General features: G+C 35.0%; 1 protein-coding gene across 8 annotated transcripts in view; it reads left to right on the forward strand.

The window, feature by feature from the left end:
• The window catches only part of LOC136847803 (capping protein inhibiting regulator of actin dynamics-like), a 346,484-nt gene that overhangs the window by 282,323 nt on the left and 47,471 nt on the right, over positions 1-16,690 (forward strand). For 6 of the 8 annotated variants that reach the window (XM_067119718.1, XM_067119714.1, XM_067119716.1 and 3 more), the window contains 4 exons: positions 2,312-2,652; positions 5,757-5,894; positions 9,464-9,658; positions 15,376-15,686. In XM_067119718.1, the coding sequence (XP_066975819.1) occupies positions 2,312-2,652; positions 5,757-5,894; positions 9,464-9,658; positions 15,376-15,686 (985 nt within the window). The remainder of the gene's footprint in view (positions 1-2,311; positions 2,653-5,756; positions 5,895-9,463; positions 9,659-15,375; positions 15,687-16,690) is intronic. The other 2 variants (XM_067119721.1, XM_067119717.1) reach the window with 1 other exon arrangement.

The raw sequence follows: 16,690 nt of genomic DNA on the forward strand, positions 1-16,690 counted from the left end.
GAGTGTCATATTGAAATGCATAACTTTCTTCCCCACTTACCTCATAATATTCATGGCGTGAGGAGACTTTTATTTAATTGGCATTTTCCACGTACAGTACTGTACACAGCAAGTAGTGAAATTTTTTAGTCTTACTACCTTAGTTGCTGAAAATTAGTTTTGCGAATAAATTGTCTTTTTTTTTTTTAATTAGAAAAATTATACTAGCTCTCTCTCTCTCTCTCTCTCTCTCTCTCTCTCTCTCTCTCTCTCTCTCTCTCTCTCTTAAAAGAAAATTGATCCACACAACTATTGGTAGTAATCAGTAAATTTATTTAGGTTATGGGTGGCATATTCATACCATAGCGTGTGACTCTTATATCGCCATAGGTTCTTCAAAATTACAATAAAAAGATATTAAAAACTATTCAATTTGACGTTATTCTAGGTCTTGAATGCTCCTCCGTAGGGCAATTGTTGTCGTCATAAATTAGAACGGAATTGTGGAAAGCGCTCCCTTGCTGCTCTCCTCATGCTTTATCTGGAAATATACGGTCTTTCTTGTGTCCTTTGTGGAAGACTTACTTTTCTCAGATAACAAATGTTGCTACGACACCGTGGAAAGTTTGTATGGGGAATTTTGTTTGGGCGTATGTAGGTTTTTTCCGACGGTTGTTTGACATGCATGTGTAGTATATGTATATATATATATATATATATATATATATATATATATATATATATATATATATATGTGTGTGTGTGTGTGTGTGTGTATGTATATATGTATATTATTATATATATATATATATATATATATATATATATATATATATATATATATATATATATATATATATATATATATATATGAACTGCAGTATGTGAGATGATCTGGTGAATACTTAAATATACAAATATATTTTTTATACATACACATATATATATGTATATATATATTATATAATATATGTATACAATGTTGTGTGCGCTATCTTGCTAATACTTAAATTGTGCATAAATTAAGGCATATATGTTAATTGCTAATTATACAACACTGCGATTACGTATGCGTTCTTGGTAAAGTGATGAAACTAGCTAATCTCGCTGGTAAATCTAATTAATGTAAAATTTCTTATTTTTATGAAAAATGTTGGCATTTATGCTAATTTACTGGCAGTTATATGTGATTACAAATTTCTCACATTACCCAGACATATTAGATGCCAAATATTTGTCTGCGGAATAGACGACGAGTCTTTACACGGTTTAAAACTTCTTCCTTAAACGAACTTACATTTTTCTCTAGTTTCACCTGCTCAATAAAAAATTCAGCGCTGATTATGTTGCCTTGTTTTTCCACACGTTACTTTTACGTTTTGTTACAGTCTTTAAACGAAGCCATTCATACCTTTCCTTGCACAATCTAATATTAGATGAAGCTCATTGTAAATATTTGCAGCGGGATTATTTAACGAAATGTTTTCCTTGCCGAGTTTCCAAATACTTCAATTTGAATTGCGAACCATTAATCTGTATGAAATTCTTTGTTTTGTAATATCATGGAATATTGGCATTTGATTGCGACCTCTCTTGTGTAGGAGAAGTCTGTGTTTATTGCATTTATTTTGCTATTTTGTCCATGAGGATTCGACACGTACAGTACTTTGTTTTATTTTAATTACTACTTTCATGCGATCAAGTGCTTTTTATATTAGTTTTATATCCTTTAAAGTAAATGTTCAATAACTTTCTCATTTAACGAAACTGGCATTAATTTTAGATTTTTTTCCATAAATTGACGATAAATATGTTCATACAAGTGAAATAATTATCATTTCCGGTGGAATGTAACATTTTCAGCATTAAGACGGATGAATTTCTCTCTCTCTCTCTCTCTCTCTCTCTCTCTCTCTCTCTCTCTCTCTCATAATATTTTGATTTTTTTAAATGAGTGGGTTGTAACATTTGAAGATTGATGACCAACAGGAAGATCAAATTTGATGAAACCCATTCATTGTTGCTGAATAATGCGCGTCAGCACCCACGGTTATAATGAACATGAACAGAATGTTTTAGCAGATATAAATGCATTTGTACCCCGACTATTTTACCTTTATAACTATTTTGCTACGGGTATTCCCCTTTGGACTGTGCTTTTGAAATATATTTTTAAACATGCTCACGTAAGGTCGACCGTAATGCGAATGCAAATATTTACGAGGTAAATCCATAAGGCAATATCTGCACTTACATTCATAATGAAGTCAATATTATCGTGCATATATTATTTACATCAAATGTATAATCAGAAATATTGATCTTTTTCCAGCTTTTATGAACGGTGCGGGCTGTGGCTTTTGGGGTCTGGCCACTCCCAGCGAGCCGAAAAAAGCCACCCCTCCGACGGACAAACCGCCCGACCCCCGCCAGAAGCAGCAACTCCCTCCGACGCCTCTACAGCAACCGCCCCCTTCCACCCAGCAGCAAAAGCCTATTCCGCAAATGCAAGCATATCAGTCTCCGCAGCCGCACGTGCAACAGATGACATATCATGACCCACAGCAGCTGCAGCAACCGCAGCAGCAAGCATATCAAGAACAGCAGCAGTATCCACAGCAGCATGTATTCCAGCAGCAGTCCGGTCCGCCTTCATCTGGTGCTAATCAACAGGTAACGTCTTTCGGTGATCTGCTCTTGATTTGTCAGTCCTCGCAAGCAAGCATTCGTGCATACTCATTTAGACGTATATACGTTATCTTCCACTGTTTCCCCTCCCCCTCGTACTCCTTGCACCTTCTCCTTCTCCTTCTCCTTCTCCTCCTCCTCCTCATCTCCAGCATCCCATTATACCTCCCTCTCCAACTTCTGGCACCGCTGTTGAATTTAGATGTGCAATGTCTAGAACCTTTCCCTCTTCCTATGGTGTTCCTGCATTGATGTTGCATCTGAATAGTTGATGCTTGAATTTTCTTTCTTCCACATCCTACTATCATTTCATCCTCCTCCTCCTCATCCTCATCCTCATCCTCCAACCTCACGCTGATGTTGCGTTAAACATCAAGTGACACGGTACAGTCTCGTATACAGTACAAGCACGACGAAGACGATGAATTATACAAACTGAGAAATCGAAACGTATGAATGACTTTCCAACACACTCTGGAGAAAAAAAATACCCTGAAGTATTTTCATAAAATAATGCATTCATTTGAGTCCCTCACACGGCTGAATTCCTATTGCTGTTTTCGTGTTCAACGCCACATTTATATTACCTCATTTTCGCGTCCGGTCATCACTAATTATCCTTGAAGGAATTCCTGCGAAATTCGTCCTGAGAAATAAGCTACGTTAGCCTCCCAAAATGACCCTTAGTTCCAAAGTCTTAATATTCTTGACTGAAAAATAATTTTTTTCCTCCCTCTCTCTCTCTCTTGCATTCTTCCATCCCTTTCTTCTGCGGCTCCTCGGTCATAATGCAGATAGTAATTTTTAGTGATGGCCAGTAATTTTGTTTTACATGTTCCGCTGAACAGAGACCACTTCGTCACAAACCTTTCCCGGAAGGCGAGGACCCTTCGTGAGTTTATACTGTGCAGGTTTATAATTTGCTACATTCTTGGTCTGTGTAATTAGGTAGCTTATTCCCCGTCGTGTTGCTATTCGCGTCGAATTATACTGTCCTAATTTTCGTTTGGAAATGATAATTTAATGCATAATTTCACACAAGTCGCATTCGTTTTGTTTTTCCACTCGTGGATTTTATAGACGGAGTTCCTAAAATCGGAAATGTAATTGTTTTCGAGACATATATACAGTATATATATATATATATATATATATATATATATATATATATATATATATATATATATATATATATATATATATATATATATATATATATATACATATATATATATACATATATATATAAATGATTATTTTGGTCATATACATTTCAAGTTTTTTTTTTATTGCTCAATTTGTCCTAATGGCAGACAAAATTAATGCTTAACGACCTTTTAAAGTTGACACAAAACTGCAAAAAAAAATTCTAACAGACAAGACCATTGTTAAGTCATTTTAGACATGCAAATTGCATGCAAATTCCAAGATGCATTATGCATATTTGCATTTAGAATATTAGCATGTAAATGTTCCTTGGTTGTGGTAGTGTGATGGTGCATCTTGGCGGATGAATGAAATTTTCAGGGGTAAAATGAGATACTCTCTCTTAGTTTATTTTTACTCTGCGTGTGTATTGGAACCTTTTTTCTAATTCACTTATTATTTGTCATTTCTAACTGTATTATGCGTTTTATTAATATAAAAATGATAATTATCTCATTTTGCCCCCAAGCATGATAGCCTCCTTGAATTGGCCGAAAAGAAAAAATCGGAAGACAACAGTGCGGGAACTAATAGAGCAGGGTGCTCCTTTGTAACAACATAGTGGGAGGCATAATGTAATTTCGAACATCGATCCATGATCAGTCTCAGTTACCTGACCTCGTTAACAGTTTGTGTAATTATGTTTTGTTTTATTTTGCATGATTGAAAATTCTAGACCATTGTCAACGAGTAACTGCAATGGGAATATTTTCATTGGCGCGACATGGAATCATTTTGCCTTTATGAAATTTTAGCTCCACTCATTATCATGTGACGTTTAAGCAAATGGAGGCTTTTTATGTGCCTGGGAAAATATTCATGCTTATATGAATACATCCAATATTTATATATTGATTATTGTATGGGACTAATGAACTCATGAGTTCGTGTTTCACAGAAATAAATTTCGGACTCACATCGAGATCGAACCCTTGATTCAATTGGTAGCGCCCTGGCTTTTTCATTTTGTGAGACAGGGGTTCGATCCTGACGTGAGTCAGAAAATTAAGTATTGTATATATATATATATATATATATATATATATATATATATATATATATATATATATATATATACATTGAGAAAGCATTTGCAATAAATTCCTTCTTAACGCTACCCTATGGTAAATTCAGAGTTTTCGGTTCATCTCAAGTATTTGTTTAATATGAGAAAGACGATTTCCCCTCATTGCAAATTAGAGCACCCAAAAGCACCCAACGAATGTATGTAACCTGAGCATGAATGTCTAGTGGCCCACCAAGAGGTTTCTCTGTCTTCCTGGGGTGAAATGAATGGTTTTATTTGAAAAATAAGTCAAAAGGTATTCTTATTGCAAAAATGAGTCAAAATCATTCTTATAAGAATAAGATAAAGTCCTTCTTGTAAAAATAAGTCATTCTCTATGTGGAAATAAGTCAAAATCACCCTTTTGTAAGTCAGAACCATTGTTACTGTATAAAATAAGTCAAATCAGTCTAACTGTAACAATAAGTCAGATTCGCCTCGCTGTAACAGTAAGTCAAATCATTCTTATTGTAGAAATGTCAGAATCGTTTTTATAAAAGAAGTCCTAACCGACCTTATTAGAAAAGTAAGTCAAAATCTTATGGTAAAAATAAGTCAAAATCACTATTATAAAAAAACTCAAAATCCCTTCTTTTTGCAAAAATAAAGCAAACTCACTAATTTTCCAAGACTAAACGTCGTTTTCATAAAAGTTACAAGATGGTTAATATGCCATTGCAAAAGTAAGACGCCAGCCTTATGGCTTTCTTTTGAGACCTAAGCATTCGCCCCAGAGAAGGACGCCCATGAGTAATCGGCTTGAGTAATGTTTCTCAAATAACGTGGGCGTTTTGATGCCCTCCTCCTTGGGCAACAGGCTCTTGTTCCGGTCTCGCACTCCGGTTTTGGAGGTCGCGCCCCTTTGCCTCCCGTTAGGACCTCTTCAATGTCTGCGCATGCGTCACAGCAAATCCCTTCATCCGCACTCCCGACTCCGCAGTATATGGCCATGCAGGTATGTATTTCGGTCATTAGTTATTTGTAACACCTGTCCAAAAATCTTACAGAATGAAGAAATATCCGTATATGATGTAAAAATTGCAATGCTTATTTTGGTTGTGGATCTTATAATCTCTCGCGGTTGTGAAAGAGATATAAATTTTACAACCGAATTGCAGATTGCAACATGTTTTCTTGATATGATTTAAACATTGCAATGCTTATTTTGGTTGTGGCTTCTATAATCTCTCGTGAAAGAGATATTGAATTTACAACCGAAATGCACATTACATCATATTCACTGGACTTTCTGTGAGCTTCACTGAATCAGTTTGAAGTATTTCTTTGGATTTTTAACAGGTCTATTTATTCTAAATGCATCACTTGCATAGATGTGAAGTAGTTTGGTAGAGTATTGCATTAGCATTGTAGAATTCTCCTTGGGTATGAAATTGCCAATTGCTTTACTTGTAGTGTTGCTGCATTGTGCCACCATATGTTTTCATGGACTGCCATGTGTTTCCATTGCTGGATTTACGAGTATTTGGCATTTGCTGTCTTTCAAACTACGTTTTGAAACAGCAGAAAAAGAGGAAAACATTTCATTATTTTTATATTGATCCACAGGTATTTCGTTTTCAGATGGACTAGTATAAAAACAATGATGCATTACTGTTTTCAGAAAAAAGAATGGGTGGGAAGTGTATATGTACTTTATTTATATATATATATATATATATATATATATATATATATATATATATATACATATATATACATATACATATACACATACACATACTGTATATATATACATATACATATACACATACTGTATGTATATATATTTATATATATATATATATATATATATATATATATATATATATATATATATATATATATAAGTAATGCAGGGTAATGCAGTTGAACTGTGACGTAATTGTGTAAACGTTATGAATTATGTACTCTGTTATAGGGAATCTTTTATAAAGAAAACAACAGTTATAGATGGAGTTAGATAAAGACAAGTATGGTATGTAAAGTTAGAGTGAGTGATTTAGAGAGAGAGAGAAATGGATTCTGCAAGAATAAATTGTGTAAACTTTTAAAGGCAAGGTTTTCTAAATAAAATGAAATGTAGAGATGAAGGTGGATACAGGCAATTATTTTATGCAAAGCCAGAATGAGTGATTTGGTTGAGAGAGAGAGAAAGAGAGAGAATAAAGAACATAACAGAGATGAAGATGGATGAAGGCAGTTATTTTATACAAAGCCAGAATGAGTGATTTAGTTGAGAAAGAGAGAGAGAGAGAAGGGATGCTGCAAGAATAAATAGACGGATTGAATTGGTAAACAAGTCACAAATTCAAAAGTTTAAAAAGAGTAAAACTGGATTAGTAAGTGAAATGACTAGCGGAGGGGAGAACGCAGAAAGTGAAGAGAATGAAAACGAAGCTCGAGAAAAAATAGTGGAATTGTGTAGTGCATTTGGTGTACCTGTGACTTACTGAGGAAGCTGGGAAGCTAAGTTTAAGTTATAAAACGTATACAACGATATAGAACAGGGGCTCCCCACCTGGGGTACATGTACCTCCAGTGGTACATTTGTACTCTTCAGGGGGTATATTGGATCTGAGAGAATAGCCAGTACTGCGCAATGCATGATGTAATCTGCATTGAGATTGCACAATGTCGTGTCTTTTTTTTTTATTTCCTCATTTTAGTAAACAAAGCTTTTACTTATGTCAAGAGTAGGGTGAATACCATTTGTGTTTCACTATTACGGAACTTCCCCCCGCTGTAATCCGTACCCGTACCGGACCTGTAAAGATGCAGTCTACACAAACGGATTTCATAATAAAATTATATCGCAATATCAATTTCATTGTTTGTCTTTTTGATCCACAATTTTTAGGGGTACACAGGAATCCATAAAAATGCCCAAGGGGTACAGAAGAACCAAAAGGTTGGGAACCCCTGATGTAGATGAAAATGAGAATAAACATCGAAAATATACTACCGGAATAAAAATCAGTTACAGAAAATAGACAAATTGTGATTTAAAATGGACTTATAGACCTCAGAAAATTAGTAAAATACTAATTACTGATGCATAGTACAAAATGAATAAAGAGAGAATCGGAGAACGAAATATCGATCGTCGCCATTACGTAAGCGGACGACTAGGATGGGAGATGTCTTACCCAGCTTTCTCTCTCTCTCTCTCTCTCTCTCTCTCTCTCTCTCTCTCTCTCTCTGTGGGAAGAGAAGGCAGTGTGTATACCCAGGAGAGAGACATACGCTTTATTGATTTCTCTTGCAGCGTCTGCCATCACGCCTAAGATTCGAGACGTCCTTTCTTCTTCTCTACGAGAGATATTCTCCTATTTTCAGTACATGGAAATTCACTGACTTTGCTAAATGACTATCTAAGTGATTATTGGTTTGTAGTTCATGTTGAAATCCATAAGTTAGTTTCCTTTTCCTCAACAGAACCTGCGTATAAGGTGACTTTGTTTCCCATGCTTATTCCTCGAATGAGAGTGAGTTGTGGCTTTCCTGAATTTTCGTTATGAATGTCATTGAAAATATATGACGAATAATGTGAAACTGAGATGATAGAAATTTATGGTCAACACGTGTTTATATGCAGATGGTGCCTTTCATATGTATTTATGTGAAGAGGAAGTTTGAAGAATGTATTATACATTATATATATATATATATATATATATATATATATATATATATATATATATATATATATATATATATATATATATATATATGTGTGTGTGTGTGTGTGTGTGTTTGTGTGTGTGTGTATGTATATATAGGTTATATATATATATATATATATATATATATATATATATATATATATATATATATATATATATATATATATATATAATCGTGTGTGTGTGTGAGCATTGTGTGCTTAGGAAGCTCAGTTCCAGCTGACACCCAAAAAGACAAAGCCATGGCGGGCGGCTCTTAAGAAAAAACAAATTAAAATGACTTTGATGTAGATGATGATGTTACGGTATTAATATGCAATAGAGAAATGTAATTATGTCGATAGGAGTATGTCTTCTTTTGTAGTTACTGTGAATGTTTTAATAATCATGTGGTTTCTTTATACCTCCTTAAATTTCACATTATGTAGTACATAAAATAAAGTAAATAAATGAAAAATTACCGTCTCACGGAATCTCGCCTGCCACAAATTAATTTTTTTTTAAATAGTCAATAAATGAAAAGTGGAGTGTGTCGAGCTTAGAGTTAATCCCTGCCTCCGTTACATTTGTATGCAGTTCTGTTAGAATCCAGTTGTTCCTACATGATGGTGTCTTGTTAAGTCATAATTCAAAGAATTTTATTGTAATTTTATCTTTACCTTTCTTACGTTGCACTCCGTTTCTAAAATGGTTGACATCCTCCATATAATAAAATTATAGAAAATTCTATTAATCATAATTCTATTTTTCTACGTTGCATTTCGTTTCTGTAATGATTGGTATCCTCAGTATAATAAAAAAAACAGGGAGATATATTAATCATAATTTCATTTTTCTCCAGCCGCTACCTGTGGGCGGGTTCAACGGAGCCCCCGTCTACGTAGTGATGCAGTCTCCCGGGGGAGCGGTTACGCCGGGTGCCCTTCCCAACGGCCCTTTCATCCCTGAATTATTGAGGAACCTCCCCTACGGGTCTAACCAGAGAGGTGTGACGATCTATGAATTGCCCGAAGGGGCGCGTCAACATCACACGCGGGTATGTTTCCGTTTGCATTCTTTATGTATTTGCGTTTACAAATATGCGGCCGTGTGGCCACAAGCACTCATACAAACATACACAATTGCACAAACAAACGCAGTATCTATAAAATGCATGTGTACATTTGTTAATCATGCGCCTTTTTTTTCTATTGAGGGATTGGTGCCAGAAGGGTACAGCCTTTCTGGTTCCTCAGAAAATCCGTGAAGGATGAGGTTGCTGGCTCCAAACCCTATTTTTTTTTTATCCCAACAGACTTGTATTGTAGGCTTCATAAGTTTGGTAAACACTACGGCATAATATGCACAATACTGGAAATTCCAGTGTTTTCACTGAATCCTAATTACTTTGTCATCTGGTGAACCCTTTTCCAACAGCTTCCCGATTTCCGAAAATAAAGGAATCTTCTTGCTTTATTGTGGAGATTCCAAATGTTTCCTTAGCTTGCCCTGATTGTATTAAAACTCGTGAAGCCAAATGTATCCATATAAAGCTGGGTAGACTGGTGGGCAGTTGGCCGGGAGCGGTTTACTGACTTAGCAAACGTGACCCCAGCTCTTCATTACTCAGCCACGGCATCCAATTGGCTGGTTGCACCTCCTAAACGCTTCGCACAAGGAACTTTTGATTTTTACTGGCTCACGTCGTATATTTATTTGTTCATTAATTAAGAGTAAAACTTAAAGTTGCATTTTATATTATTTTTTTTAAACAAGTACATTTTTTTGTCAGTTCTTATTGACACTTTAATTTTTATTAGTTTGCTAAAAAACTTTCACAACACTTCAGTATTAAGGTAATACCATATATTATTTTATGGAACATTCCATAAAATTTGTAAGTGTTAACCTTGAAAAGTCTTCTTTGTCGGTAACTTTGAGATCATTATCAACATTTCTCGGAATCTTACACAAGTCAGAACTTATATATTTTTACTTTAATCGTCTCAGTACATATTTTGCCATCCTTCTAATGGTTTATTTGCGTCGCTTTTGAGCTTTATAGTCGTTGATCTATGCATTCGTATTCGTTTTTGAATCACATCTACTTAAAAGTTATAAGATGTTGTCGGCAAATTCACTCGTAATCATTACGTTTGTATAAAGACCGTTCACATTACCCTAACAGCTAATTTCGTATTTATGGCTGAAACATTTATCTGCTTATCCAACCCCTTAAACCTTTAGACTTCTCTGTCCTTGTGATTTTTATTATTATTATTATTATTATTATTATTATTATTATTATTATTATTATTATTATTATTATTGTGCCTTGTTTTCCACTGTTTGTTCAACGTAATAGTTAATAATCTTATTGCTTGTCTGTATTTGTATTTGTTAAAATTGAAAACTAGTGTATTATAGAAGGCGACCTTATGCCAGTTCTTATTAAGGAATTATATAACATAACTATAAATTTAAAAAGAGGAAAGGCGAAAGATGAAGATTATCCTACAAATCCTGAAAGTACGTACGTATGACTGACTTATTCTCGTTTTAATTTCAAAAACAAATAATACCACGACACCTGAAGGAAATTTAATGTAATTTAGCTCGAACGAAGTGCATTTAGCTGTATAAGGAAGATGGTGTGGAATAGAAATATATTCTTTGTTGGCTACCCTTTCGGGCAGGGCTCAACATACACACTAGGGAAAATTGAGGTTTAACGTTTTGCATGTCTGTGATGCAAAGCGGAATTGAACGCTAAATCAAATAAATTGTAACACGTACGTATGTACTTATACATACATGCAGTCGTTATGCATAACTGAGTCGCGAAGATATGGAGCATGATGAATGCGTAAATAAAGGCAAATGCCACGAAGGAAAAAGTGAAAAGTTGTTTCACTTTTTCCTTCGTGGTATTTGCCTTTATGTGTGTGTGTGTGTGTGTGTGTGTGTAGTTGTTTGCTTCCCAGCAGTCATGTATGGGTAACAGTGCCACATTCTGAAAAGTGTAGGTTAGTGACATCTCAGATTTCGTTTGTAAATAAAGCAGAACGAAATAACTTACACACCATTAGTCACTCTAGGTAATAGATCGAGAGGAAACGAAACTTACCGAATATGATTTTCGCTTCAAATTAATCCAAAACTCAGGTGAACGGACCGACGGTACCATGTAACTTAATTACCCTTTATGGAATGGCTATTCAGAATGTAATGATGGTTTAATTGGCTCCAATTACCGTGCTTTGTGGCTTTTTATATTAAAAAGGATTTTTCGTCCGCAGTGATTTATGGCTGAAGGGCATCAATTGTGATCATATAATTACACTTTAATTATTTGCCGTTTTAATTGGAGTTTCAAGTCATATTATTTATCAGGGTCTCTCTCTGTCATTTGTTATTAGAGTTTGTTAATCAAGATTATTAATAGCAAGCATGGCGTGGAGATTGCACAATAATTAATGTGACACGTTTCCAAGGATATGCGACTAGAAATCATTTCAATTTGTTTGGTATCCATGCTAGTACATTTTTTTTATGCAGTTATATCTTGTATGTGGAGATAGATGTCATTTCATATAGTAAGTGAGTAGGTATGAGGATTTTTGTCTGGTTGTCAAGAAACCATATTGACTAGCCCACGAATTCCTGGAACCTTTTCGATCTTATCAAGGATTCAGTCTAAACCGCTATGACGATGAGGCTGATTCCTGTCCGAAACTTGGCAGGAATAGAGAGTTGGAGGAAACAGGAACGAACGGCTAGCATTTCATGCTTCACAGAATGGCTTTCACTGAGGGGCGTGCTTCAGTCATTTTGCAGTTCTTTGTTGTTATAGATATTAATAATTCCATAAATATGCGGCTTGTACTCTAGAATTAGAGAGAGCATACAGGTGTGTTATATATATATATATATATATATATATATATATATATATATATATATATATATATATATATATATATATATATATATATATATATATATATATATATGTGTGTGTGTGTGTGTGTGTGTATATATATATATATATATATATATATATATATATATATATATATATATATATATATATATATATATATATATATATATATATATATATATATATATATATATAAGCATTAAGCTACAAATGTCCTTTAATATCTAGTTCGCTCTACCTCGAAAATAATATATTTTCATATATGTTACCAGAAGGGGAATTTTTTTGTTGATAATTAGTTCGTCGTCTCTTGGGCTCGAACCACGGAAGACAAGAACTCGTGACTACGGTGACGCGCATTAAACCACAAGGCCATCAAGGGAGGTACATTTTTAATGTACACTCGGCAAGAAAAGTGAGGATACAGTTTTCTTTAGATTTCGTTCATCGAATTTTAATTTTTTTCTTACAGAAAACACATACTCTCGGTAAATTTACTCTAGAATATGAAAATACAATGCAAATTATATCATATATGTTAAATCTGCAAAACAAAAACGTTCAGATACTTAAATACACCATGCATATCCGAAGTAATCAGAATTTCTCAGATGACTTCGTTCATAGAGATCTAAAAGATAGTGTATGGATATCTCGGTTTAGTACTGTTTATCAGAACGGCAATATTTACTCGTTTTCCGTTATGAACAGGCTTCTTATTGCATCATCATACGAGGTGATGATAATTTCTTTAATTTTTACAGATTCATATTTGTATTTCACGGTGTTAAAGGTCAGCTGGAATTAATGGCAGTAAATGTTGTGACAGCTAGGGCAGGTTGACTCAATCTATTTAAATCCGCAAGAGCGTTCTCTATGATGTGCGGAGTACCGCGTTAACTTCGGCGGGAAAACACAAGTAACTGGATTTTTCTTAACGTTGCCGTAGTCTCTCTCTCTCTCTCTCTCTCTCTCTCTCTCTCTCTCTCTCTCCATTGCTAAAACATACTGTACAAATGTAGTATCGCTCAATCTCTAAAAGAAAAATAATGAAATTAGTAGTCATCCACATGTAGGCCCTAGGGCTTCTCACAACAGCAACTCTCTCTCTCTCTCTCTCTCTCTCTCTCTCTCTCTCTCTCTCATTGCTAAAACATACTATACAAATATAGTATCGCTCAACCTCAAAAAAGAAAAGAAAATAATGAAATGAGTAGCTCTACATATAGGCCTAGGCTACACAACAGCAACTCTCTCTCTCTCTCTCTCTCTCTCTCTCTCTCTCTCTCTCTCTCTCTCTCTCTCTCTCCATAACATTGCATTGCATTTTTTCTTTATTGTTCCAAGTTTTTTTCGTTGGACATTGCTCAAATTTAACTCTTGATTTCATTATGGAAGATCGCGTTTCCGATTATGCAAGCATTCCGTTCATTGTGGTGTCATAAATTCATAAAAGGTTACTTCGTAGGTTATGTGGAAAATTGTTTATTTTGCTTAGAACTGTCGCTGCAAATTACAACTTGAACGAATATTGTAAAGCTTACTACTGCATTTAAGTATCAATGATTTCAGAACCGTAGAATATGATTGAAAGTTATAGGAGGTCAAAAAACAAACACAATAAGACTGAAGCTCCTCCCCTTTCTGAAGTTGCCAGATGTCTCATTATTTAGCAATATATGTCCGAAGATTAAAAAAACTGTATCCTCACTTTTCTTGCCGAGTGTACATATATATATATAAATATATATGTGTATGTATATGTACTTATATGTGTGCGTACGCGCGCGCATATGCATGCAATTAAGCAATCCCAGGTAGACCCAGAAAAACATATATCATAGAGATTGAATCACCAACGAAATAATCCTGGATAGACTCCGCCATCTCGCCCCCGAAAAGTGGCTTCTCAATATTCAGGAAGATAAAAGTGATTCCAGACGGAGACGATCTTGTATTTGGCCTTAAAGTAGCGTGTGGCATCTTTGATGTGGGAAGGCATTCCAGCAGAAAGGGGAGACTCGGGGTTCATGATCGTAACTCTGCAGAAAGTTATTTATATCTTGGGGGGTTTATCATTCAAGGCCTTCTCTAGCTTTGATTTGATTTGTCTTTATTCATTTAGTCTTTGCAATGTGTTTACTAGAGTTTGATTACGTGCACGTGCGTGCGCACACGCATTCACACATTATATATATAACATATATATATATACATATGTATGTATATATATGTATATACACATTTATATATATATATACTGTATATATATAGATATATAGATAGATAGATAGATAGATATATAGATGAATATGTCGCCGGGACTGAAACACACGGCTAATGTTTGTAGGTGTATAAAGTGCCTAATATTGCGGAAGTTTTATGCACATTTGGTTCACCCAGTGTTCATCTGGTAGAATACAAATATGGCAGTGACCGTTACGGTGGTATTTTTATCTGGAGCTACCCATTTATAGGAAACAGTGTAATGTTCAGTATATATAAATTCACATATATTATACATATATATGTATGTTTTATATGCAGTATTTATAAATATATATTTGTATATATACCTGTACACTATATATATATATATATACACTGTATATACATATGCATCTTCATGGACATTTCATTGTAATTTTTTATTTCTCTTATTGGTCCTTATCGTGTCTGCATTCAATTTACTTCACTACTTGAAGAAATGAACAACATATATAATCTAGATCATTTTGCATCAGTTTGGATGTTAAAATATATATCTTCCGTCATTTTCTAAACATCCTCATGGAGAGACTAACAGAGGAACATTTCCCTTTGTCTTGCAGGGAGCGGAATCAGTCCCCATGTCGGCCGCGCCCTCGGAGGGTACGAGGTGGTCTGCCCCCCCTGAGCCACCCAAGTACACGTCCATCCCGTCGTCGTCGTCTTCTTCGGTGTCCTCTGGGAGCCAGGACGACCGTAACGGGGCCGGACGCGCAAGGTGGGGGGACAGAGGCGTGGGCGTTGGCCACTTGTGGGCACCGGGAGACGAAACTTCGCCAGGAGGCCGGCCGCCCGATCCTCTCCCTCCCGCGTGGGCGGAGACGAGGGACGAGAACGTTTTGCCAGGAGCGCCCCTCTCAAAACACGGGCAGAGGTAGGGGACGGGGCCTTTCTGTACTGTAGGATTCTCTCTCTCTCTCTCTCTCTCTCTCTCTCTCTCTCTCTCTCTCTCTCTCTGGGCGTGGCAGCAGCAGCAGCAGCTGCAGCGAACAGTAGGCGGCATTTCAGTATTTATATCATAGTCACAATTTGCATTGCAATATCCAGTTCTACATCCTCTTTTTTTGTAATGTCACGTCGGGTGACCTGCAACAGGTCGAACCAAGGTGACATCAGGGAAACCCGGGATGCTGCGATCGTAAAGCGATATACTAACTCTTGCAGTGTTTGTTTAAATTGTACTGTATTTCCACATTTATATACATAAATACGCGCGCGGGCGTATTTATGTATATACAGTGTATATACACATCTTTATATATACAGTATATACATATATAAAATTATATATATATGTATATATTTATATACATTATATATATGTGTGTTTTTGTGTGTGTGTTACAAATACACACACACAAATATATATATATATATATATATATATATATATATATATATATATATATATATATATATATATATATATATATATATACATATACATATACATATATATTTATTTATATACATTTATATATATATATATATATATATATATATATATATATATATATATATATATATATATATATATATATGTGTGTGTGTGTATTGTATCTGTGTGTGTTTGTGCGTACAAACACACATGCATTGACTCGCATATATGTGCAAACACCGGAATTTTCCGCATGCACTGTGAAAACGAATAACAATTACTATTGAGAGATTAAGTGAATGGAATATATCACCCACTCTTGTTTCCCTCCCCTCCCCCGCCCCCCATTCGCGTTGTCACTTAAATTTGGTTACTTAAAGGGGAACAACGGAAGCGGTGGTCTCTAGCACCCACTTTGATGTTTACTTGGGGCAGAAGCGAATATTATTTCTCTTTCAGGTAACAATTGTTTTTTCCCCTTTTTCATTTTTTACTGTCTT

The sequence above is a fragment of the Macrobrachium rosenbergii genome, chromosome 17, assembly GCF_040412425.1.
Source record: "Macrobrachium rosenbergii isolate ZJJX-2024 chromosome 17, ASM4041242v1, whole genome shotgun sequence".
Lineage (NCBI taxonomy): Eukaryota > Metazoa > Arthropoda > Malacostraca > Decapoda > Palaemonidae > Macrobrachium > Macrobrachium rosenbergii.